Source organism: Empidonax traillii, unplaced genomic scaffold (assembly GCF_003031625.1).
Source record: "Empidonax traillii isolate 1590-97213 ecotype Southwest subspecies unplaced genomic scaffold, ASM303162v1 scaffold149:size904812, whole genome shotgun sequence".
Taxonomy (NCBI): domain Eukaryota; kingdom Metazoa; phylum Chordata; class Aves; order Passeriformes; family Tyrannidae; genus Empidonax; species Empidonax traillii.
The window spans coordinates 603,191-613,365 of record NW_020955342.1 but is presented as its reverse complement, the minus strand read 5'-3'; the positions used below and the strand labels follow the sequence as shown (position 1 = coordinate 613,365).

The 10,175-nt window shown below is 44.3% G+C and overlaps 1 protein-coding gene across 5 annotated transcripts in view; it reads right to left on the bottom strand.

Annotated features, from left to right (window-relative positions):
* Positions 1-188: 188 nt before the first annotated feature.
* SLC7A1 (solute carrier family 7 member 1) overlaps positions 189-10,175 on the bottom strand; it is a 45,133-nt gene continuing 35,146 nt past the window's right edge. For all 5 annotated transcript variants that reach the window (XM_027884574.1, XM_027884575.1, XM_027884576.1 and 2 more), the window contains 4 exons: positions 8,947-9,158; positions 8,485-8,630; positions 6,197-6,305; positions 189-5,601 (listed from right to left, as the gene is read on the bottom strand). In XM_027884574.1, the coding sequence (XP_027740375.1) occupies positions 5,492-5,601; positions 6,197-6,305; positions 8,485-8,630; positions 8,947-9,158 (577 nt within the window). In that variant the 3' untranslated portion in view covers positions 189-5,491. The remainder of the gene's footprint in view (positions 5,602-6,196; positions 6,306-8,484; positions 8,631-8,946; positions 9,159-10,175) is intronic.

Here is a 10,175-nt window from a genome sequence, read left to right as displayed (position 1 = left end):
ACAAAAAAAAAAAAAAAAAAAAAAAAAAAAAAAAAAAAAAAAAAAAAAAAAAAAAAACACAACCAAAAAACCAACAAACTGAAGCAAAGATAAAGATGACAAAAAATAGATTTGATTACTGAACAAGCATTAAAACTACTTATCACACCCATAAAAAATTCTGAGAAAATCATTAGGAAAATAGACTATCAGAGAACAGAAAGATATTTACATTTTGCTTAGTAATTTTAATAATTGAAAAATACACACTCTTCCATGGCTTTGGTCAGAAAAATTGCTTTACCAGCTCCTCCTGCCCCTTGCACCCAGCACAGCTGGAACACACAAGTGCTGCAAGGGAACCCTTTGCTTCCCACTGCTGTCCCAAAAGTACGAGTCACTTTGTCAAAACCACTCCCACACAGCACTGGGATGAAAAAGTGCCTCTTGCTGGTCGGAGCTTGCCAGGTCTCAGATGACCCCCATGTTTTGCAGTGTGAGCCAAGAGCAAATACCCTGAGAAGAATCGAGGCCTGGCTCTTGCTAGCAGAGACGTTCCAGGATCATTTATTTTCCAGCTGGGTGTCAGATTCCCAGTGGGACCTCAGCTGCAACTGTAAGGTAGAGCGTAAGGCAGCCCAGGGGGGTTATGGCAGAAGGATTGCTGCTGGAATGGGAAGTGAATGATAAAACATGAGGCAAGTGGCAGCAGGCAGCACAACTGATGGTACCATGGAGGCAGCCTTGCCTTCTGCTTGCTTTTGGGATGCAGGCAGGTTGGCATCCCACATCAGGCTGGCAGCCCTATGGAAAGCTGAGGTGGCTGTGAGGAGAAAGCATCAGTTCACTGTGTACGTACAAATTTAGCCTTGAATAAGTGCAATTTTTTCACAAGGAGAAGGAAGAAACAAGACCTGCTTGGAAAGTCAAGCCCAGCGGACATCGCAACATTATCCAAGGCTTTAGGAAGAGATGCTTTTTCTGCCAGAGTGAAGAGGTTTGCTTTGAAAGGGGAGGGTGTTGAGATAAATGTAGGAAAGGGATTTCAGGGGAGCTTGCTGCATGAAAACCAGCCTCATTCCTGCTCCTCCCCATCAATGCAAGCCCCTCACGCCTGCCAGACCTGCCTGTCACTCTTCGTTCATTTGGGCAGATGACAGCGATGTTCACTTACACGTGGCTTTCCTCAGGGGTGGATTTAAGAATTTCCACTGGAATTCATTAGTATATAAAATGCAATCACTAAAGAAGCAGATTTTACAAATATAGTATTCTATCATATCACTTTCTGGTCTCTGAGTAAGTAGGAATGGAGGCAGCAGGCAGTGACAGGTACTCTCTGTATACCACGAATAGGAGCTTGTTTTTCTTGAATGGATGAAGAGTACGAGCATCCATGGCAGGCACTCACAGCTAAAACTTTACCCTTCTAAAACCCCAGCAGTAAACAGCAGTGTGTGGTGTCAGCACCAGCAGCAGTTCCACCGGTGTGTTTCCCTCCAGCCCCCTCTCCCCCTGCTATGACCAAGCACATATGGCTCTGAACCCAGAGCAATCTGTTTGCAGCACAGCCCAGCCCCCACAATGCCCAGACAGTACTGGTGGGCAGGGGGGGCAGCCCCACACCCCCTCATGCAGCAGAGCTCTTCGACTCCTAGCGCACACACTCTCTGCCCAGAGCAGCATCAAACTCCACCCTGAGGGATGAGAAAAGGGCAAAGTGAAGCTGAAACCCAGTCAGTAATGACTTTCAGTGAGAGAAGAATGAAAATTGTAAGCAAATAAGCAAAAGCTAGTAACTTTAGAACCAAAAAAACTTCTTTTTTTTTGGGGGGGGGGGGAAGGAAAACTGTTTTGACAGCAATTTTCCATTGAGAAGGGTTGGCTGGCTACATATTCAGACTTGCTATATAACCGCGAGTTGCAGCTTCAGTGCTGCCAACCTCTGCCCACCGCACACCAGCAGTCAGTAGGACCCTTCCAACAGCTTTCCCAGAAGGAAACTTCAAGTGAGCAGAACTGGGAGCAACCAAATATGCTAAAACAAGATCACTCTTTTGGGTCAGAGCCCGTCCCTAAATATCAAGCATGCCAGGATCTGTTTTTTTGCCAATCAAAGGCATTGCTTCTCCACTCCCAACTCTTCATGCAACAAAACGCTCTGCATCTCTACAAAATATTCACATCATAAAATAATGATTAAACTATTCACAAAGGAAAGCTCAAATTAATGAAAGCATATCATCCACAACAGCAAGGTTATAGCAGCAGTTGCATGACTCCAAAGATACTTGGTTTGATCTATGTTACATGCAGACATCAGCAGGGAGGCAGAAGATGGTAAAAACCCATAAAATAGTAAAAATCCCTCTATTCAGCAAAGTCCTTGACATTGTCCTGGAAAGAGGCAGTCAGACTTGCCTTTCAGCTTAAAAAAATGTACAAGCAAGGGGTGGATGGATGCAGGCAGGAGAGGATGAGGCAGAAGTATGCAGCTGTGTCAAATGCATCACCTCCTCACCAGCCCACTCCCTGGGTCTAGACATGTGAAGAGGAGGCCAGGAGGCCCCCAGGTCCAGCTGGACACAGAGGAAGCAGGTCTACAGAGAGCCAGGGAGACACCTGCAGTTCCCTGTCACTGTGCAGGGCTGCAGATTCCCTCCACCTCCTTGTATCCGGTGAGTAGCAACAACGAACAAGATCAACAGCAGCACTCGCCACCAGGGAACTGATGGGTTGAAGAAGTCATGATGGAGCAGCAGGAGACAGAGCTAAAGGCCCTCAACTCTACCAAAAAATTTATGGCATGCGGCTCTGGGGCTGGTACACATGAGGGCACATTTAAATACCAAATCTGTTAACATAGAAGGGTTTTCCTGTGAACCTTCTCTGAGAAAAAGAAACTGAAGAAAAATGGTCCCCATTAGGACTTTCTCTTCTTCTATGTGTTGCTATTATATGTCACAAAAGCTGAAACAAAGTAATGGAATATAAAAACCAGACAACACAAATAAGTTAACACTTACATAAAAAAAAATTTACATACAGAAAGAAATCTGGTATGTTGAAGTAATTTTCTTCGGAAACACACTTCCAGTCAGAATTCACCCCTAAATGGTCATTTTGCTTAATGCTTTAATTGCTCAGAAGCTGGTAACCAGGTAGGGAAAAACATCCTGACATTTTTAGTACAATAGAAAACTTTGCTCCCCTCTGCGTTTTCATCTTCTTGCCTCCCTCCACATCTTCAGTGTCTTTTGGGAGGCTGCGGAGTGTGTTGACCTTGCCTGTGTTTAAACAAAACAGACTTCAACACAGAGGCTTCTAATTTCTATATTCATCTCTCCCTGCTTGAGTAAGACTTTGTATATGCATAAGGTGCAATGGCTTGGCAGATGGTCAAGACCCAGTGAGTGGAGCAGACCCCAACTTAATTTTTCGGGGGAAACTACACTCAAAATACACCCTGAAGTGCACCTGGGAGGCAATGAAAACACTGCCTTCACTCGCTCAAACTCCAATCCTGGCAAGAGCCTCCCAGCGTGCTAGAAAGAAGCCAAGATTAAAACTCTTCAGTGGGCAGAAAGGCTACAAAGTCTTTCTTGGAAACATGGGAGAGATGGTCCACGGTCCGGCCGTGTAATCCAGGAAATGGTTTGATTCTCCTTTCTGCTGCACCAGATGCCTGGTGAGAACCTGGACAAGTCATGCAAGGGTCTGTTCTTCAGTTCCCCAACTGAATGACTGGGATAAGAGCCTGTTGCTTCATCAGCAAGAGCCATGCTGACAAATAGATTAAAGATTGTCCAGTGTTCAGAGGCAGTAGTATGGAGGACACCTAGGAAAGCATCCACTCAGTCAGGAGAGGGGATTTCTGCAGTATCTGTTTGGGATGCTCCATCCCTGGAGGCATTTGAGGTCCAGGTTTTGAGCAATCTCATCTAGTGAAAGATGTCCCTGCCCATGGAAGGGAGGCTGGACTAGATAATCTTCAAAAGGTCCCTTCCAACCCAAACCATGCCAAGATTCTATGATTTGTTTTTCAGTACAAGTTGAAGCACGAATTTAAATCAGTGGCATTACATGGGCATGGCCCATCTTCATGATGCTTTAACAAGCCTTTTTTAGGGTAGTGGATGAATTTGGCTGGGGAAAGCTATTAGAAAATTAAAAAAAAAAAAAAATTCACCTTGCAGCAAAACAAAGACATTGCCAACCAAACACAGCCCATGGCCTCAACTCCAAATTTCCAACCTTTCACTAAAGCCACGCTCTGGAGATGATCTCCAGCCCCAAAGGGAAAGTTCCCCTCAGCAAGTCAGACCCTAGAGCTTAGTGATGTTTTCTGGGCTGCATGCTCTGCTGGGACTTGAGAAGCCCCTGCACCTCTCTGCAGCCAGGGGGCAGACACCAGCACTGCTCATGTGTGAACTTCATGACCCTGAGGATCCTTCTGTGTTTCCCTTCCCATGGCAGAAATCCATTCCACCCGCCAACACCAAATGCATTCCACGGCCAACTCCTTTACTAATGCTACGCGGCCAGCACCCAAAACTGATGCGGGGAGAGGAAAATAGGGCTTCACTTGCTGTCAGAGATGGACTCACTTCTGCCAGCCACCTCACCACTGCAGCCACACCACTGGTGATTTCTGAGGCAAAGAGGTAGGACAGCTTTCTGGAGGCACCCATTCCTTTCAAGCCTTTCAAGTATTTGCACCACAGAGTTTCCTCACTAAACCTGGCAATCCCTCTGTGGAGTGTACAGGCAGCAGCAATATCTGCTGGCGTTCCCAGTGTGCTGGCGAGCGACCATTTACCAGACAAACAGCAACCACAAACCTTCCCAACATTTCACAGCAGCGCTGTGCTTTAAAGCATATCAGTACGTAGTTAAAAAAAAAAAAAAAAAAGTTAAATACAACAAAAACTATGAGACCTAATAATTTAAAGAATGAAATCTTGCAGGTGCTTTCTTAACCCAGCAAAATCTAGTGTTTGGCGAGAGCCTTTTTTTGTGCGTACACGTGGGGTACAGGTCACATAGTGTGAAGTATGGATCTGGTCTACGCTTGACAGTAGCACTGCAAAATCTGCTCCATGTATAATCAGGTAGAGCATCTCTGGGGAGGTAATTCTCAGGGCTACTGAATGAAAGACCTTTGTGAGGCTTGGTTTCATAGCAGCATTTAAGGTTAACTGGCACACAGAAGCAGTTCTCTTTCTACACACTGGGGAAAAAAAACAAAACAGGAGAGGGAGAGAGGGAAGCACATAGCCCCAGGTGAGCTGACAGTGCCACCAGGAGTATTCCAGGGTTGTGGCTTTTTTCCTTGTGATCCCTTTTAACTGTGCTACTAAACAAACCGCAAGCTGCAGCAAAAGGGTTGAGGAGGCCCACGTTAGACTTTCTTATTCCTGCATTACTGATTGATCAGATGCAATCTGGTTCAGGATGCCCACCACAAAGCTTCTTTCACTGCAGCTACCAGTTGCCTGTAAGCCAAACACAGTCATTTACAGTTGTCTGAGCCAGCATCTGTGTTTCTCTCCACATCTGCTGACGCTGCGTAGGTGGCTTCCACACTATGCCGTATTCCATAGGCAAAGTAGATGATAAAGCCTGTGGAAGCCAAGGGGAGAGGTTACCATTAGCTCTTTAAGGAAACAGAAAACCCTACTCACACCCACCGACACAAGTTACAACAGTGTAAGCCCAGCCATCCTGATCGTTAGCTTCTTGTGGACAGTCACTACCATCCTTGGTGGAAAAAAAGCCCATAGGCACCAGTTTTTAAAAGTCAATCTATCCCAGCCCCAAATGGGGTGCTCATTTGAGCATTTCAGGCAATTCAGCCTTATCCACATGGCTACTGGGAACATTTTGGGATGTTCTCAGCTTCTTCAGCTCCAAAACCACAAGCCCCACCACATGGACAGCAGCTCAAGGCCAGTCACCAAAAAACGCTCTATGGTTTCTTGTTGGCAACAAGAACCATAAGATGGTTCACAGGTTGTTGTGCTGTCATCACAAAGGCTTCAAGACCCTTGAATTTGAAACAAAGCTTGAGACACACAGCCTAAATGGCTTGAGTTAAGTCACCAGGGTTGCCCAGGGATGATCAGAATGCAGAATCACTCCCTGGAATGCTACATTAAATTCATGGTTAACAAAACCTAGTAACTTTGAACACAGCATTTTTTACTCTCTAACTCACCCAGGAGCATCCAGACTGCAAACCGTATCCATGTGCCTACGTCTAGCTGCATCATGAGGTAAACATTCACAAAAATACTCACAACAGGAAGAAAGGGCAAAAGAGGTACCTGAAAAAGAATGAGGGATGCATTACATCCACAGGGATGGAACAATGGGCAGGAAAGAACATCACATCCCTTGTATATGGGAAGTGATGGTTGTTACCAAGTCTTCAGTTGTCAGATCTGAGAAAAGGCAAGGTTAAACCCAAAAGGAGGACATCGATCCACCATGGGAGTGGGATGTAAACAATGCTGCTCATCTGTTTTAAGAAGCTTGTTTTGTGGTCTGTAAGGAGGCAAGAGGCAAATTTCAGCAGTACTACTAAATACTTGTGGGGCGAAGGAGAGAAGAGGAAAAACCAAGGAGAGGCACCTATTGAAGACCAGGAGATGAAGGTAAGGGGAATGTCAGAGGAGGGATCTAAGGAACTTCATCCAACAGATAGCAAGGTAATTTAGCAATAGAGAGAAAATTATCCCAAAGCAGAAGAAAACCAGCAAATATTGCAAGAGATGACTGCAGCTCTGCCAAGAATGCCTTAGTGGTCTGAGAGTCAAAGAAGAATGAGACAGTAAAGCCAAAATGCCAAAATAAGAATATAAAAAAAATAGCACTGACATGTAAAGATAAAAATCAAACAAGACAAATTATAACAATAGAAAACTTTGTGAATATGGTGGAACTAAGAGGAAAGTGAACTTCACTCCTAAGGGAAAAGGAGATTTATAAAAAGAAAGAGCCTTGTGGGCCTTTCTTGATCTAAGCATTGCCCCCTAAAAATTTATGGTAAGCAGCTGCTCACATTATTAGAGAAAGGAGACAGACACACAAATTAGAAAAAAAGAAGAATATTTTTCTAAATTTGGCTTTGTCAAGTCAGTAGGGACAAATAAAATTTCCCTAGGTGGGTGAGTTATGTACCCAGATATTGCAAAAGTGATCTCTGAACTATTAATAAGCATCTCAGATTTCTTGGTAGAATTATAAGGTCTCTGAAGTCTGGAAAAGGGAGAAAAATTACCTGTTAAAAAATACAGAAAAACAACTGGGGGGCAAACAGGTGAGCCTTGGATTTCCAGAGTGACTTAGGAGAAAAATCACAGTCAGGTTGTGAACGTCTAAAGAATAGCAAGGAGATAAGTAACAAGGTTGTCAGGCATTAGAATAGGCTATCCAGGGAAGTGGTGGAATCACCACCTCTGGAGGTATTTAAAAGATATGTAGATGTGGCACTGAGGGACATGGTTTAGTGGTGGATTTGGCAGTGCTGGGTTAATGGCTGGACTTGATGAACTTAAAGTTCTTTTCCAACCTAAATGATTCTATGATTACAGATTGAGAAGTAATAGGTCTAATTTCTTTTTTCTTGGACAGGGTAGTGGCTGAGGGAAAAAAAAGGGCATAAAATACCTTGAGTGAAAGGTGAAGAGACTTCCTCAGAAGCAAGTTTAGAAAATACAGTCTAGATGAGAGTTCCTAAGTTTTCTTTTCTGCTCCTGAACATTTCTGTTTCTACCTCTGGGACCATAACCCCCAAAATGAGCTGGAAACACTACCCTGGACAACTCTGGCTGGATTAAATGATTAAAATCAGTGAATTTACTGAAAAACTGTATTTGAAGAGCAGTCACAATGAAGGCAGTTTAGAGGATGGAATTAGAATCCAAAATTAATTTAATAAATTGGGGAACTAGCCTGAAATCACTACTATAAAACATGACTTGCAGGATTATACTGGGGGGAAAAAACATCCCAGTGTTTAATACTGAAAAGATAGTGTACTTGGACAGGGCAGGAAAATGGCAGTCTCTCATACTTAAGGCAGTTAAAGAGAGAATGGTCATCCCTTAGCCTCCCTGGGGACTAAGGAGGACATGAAAGTTCACTTTCTTTGAGCCTTTTAGTGAGTACCCCTCTGATCCTCACACTCAAGTTTGCTTCTTGTGTTCTTTTGCCTTCTGTATCCATGATCTGATGTGACCCTTCACAACTATCCCCTTTCCTCCAGTCTCTCTCTACCTTATCTTAAAACCATTTGCTTTTAAAAGCAGAGTCTGCTCTTCCCTTCCCTTCCAGCCACACCTCTGCAGCAGATTCTGCCTTTCTAGCTTCTCCGGATAGAAAAGTTCACATCATGCCTATATTTGGCCAAGTCTACCCTTCTGATACAGGCCAACATGCACTTCCTCCTCCAAGCACCTCCCAAAACAGCTGTTTTTCAGCTACAGGTCCTAGGACACTCACCTTAAAGGAGAGTTTAGTTTTGCTTTCAGGCTGTTTCCATATAATGCAGCTGACAATGAGAACAAGGATGACAGCGATAATCCATACATATATTGCAATATTTGTTATAAGGACAGTCAGGATACAGCTGCACACGATAAAGAAACCTGTGAACAGACACCAAAGGTCACTGAGGGTTTTTTAGAAACAGGAGTAAACCCACAACAACCCACAAGCAGAATCTGAAAGGTCGGCAAACAAAACAGCAACTCATGAAAAAACTAACCATAACAGACATGTCCCCCACATACCCCCCCACCTGTGGATTTCTCTTCAAGTCAGAAATTTAATCTGTAGATCTTCAGTTATTTTGGCCATTACAAAAGCTCATCAAAATCACAGCAAGGAGGTGAGTTTTCCCACCACGGTGAGTACAAAGACCTACCAGCTCTGTGCTCCAGAGACACACTGCCCAGTGCTTACCGATGATGAAGGTTGAGATGTTCACCACTGAGCCAGATAATTTGGAAGGGTCTGAATTTGGGGGAAACAGTATAGCTTTGAAGGAACACTTCTCCTCTTCCTCTGGTAAAAATCCAGCCTGTGACTCACTGGTGCTCACAGACTCGTTGTTATCCGTCTCCTCTGTTGACCTAGCCATTTGGTATGCCAAATTAGGCTGCTCTGGCTGGTACCTAGGGAAAAGGAAACGACACAAAGAGCCAACCAGTTTGGCACAGGGTACCATTCATTTAAAAGCCACACGCATAGTCATGGTTGCTACCCAGATCACTACAGCACCAGAACGGGCCCACATAATGTTTGTACCCTTCTGTTTCAGGGGGATATTTGAGGAATAACATCATAATGACGTAAGCAAATATGGTCAGCTCTTGTCACCTACAGCTTGGTTGTAACATCAAGTGTTTTAAAGTGGACGGTGCTCTTTCGTAAACACTGTCATCCTTGTCACCAAAACATGATGGGTTGACAGGACTGGAGAAGGAAGCAGCAGAGGGACAGACAGATAGTCATAACCAGGCTGTTGTGTTATCAGTGGCAGTTCAGCTCTTGCCTTTTGGAAAGGAGGTGGTTGAGCAGATATCGCACTCTGCAGAGACATTCCTGGTGCCTTGTACTCCTCCATCCCAGTCTCTTCTGCTACCTTGTCTGCTGCCACACAGGGGAGGAAGAGATGGTTGTTGCCTGTGTGAACAGCACATTCAAAAGGGCTGTGACACACAACCATGTGGATTCATAAAGAAAAACCACTCTTCCAGCCTCAGCTCTCTGTTACAGAATGTTTTGTCTGTGACTCACCTAAAATTCTGACTAAAGGACTGGGCCATTTTGCAAGATACCTTAAAACTGCTGGGGATGTGTTTACAACGAAGACATTTGTGAAACACTGCAAATTGAGAAATGCAGTGAAATCCTTGGGTCTAATCACAGCAAGAAACTAGTGTCAGGATCTTATAGCTTTGGAAACAATTCACCTGCTATATCATTAGGCAGTCAACAGGGCAGACAAATCAGCTGCCTGGGCCACTACAAGACAGGCTGTCAGCTCTGCCAATCCGCAGTGGATTGCAATGTCATGCAATAGGTACTGGCAAAAACAAATTAAAAAGCCATTTCTAGATCTGAGGAAAAGACTGGGCTGGGAAATCAGGAAAAGTAACAAGGGCAAGGAAAATTGGCAAGGATCTTTA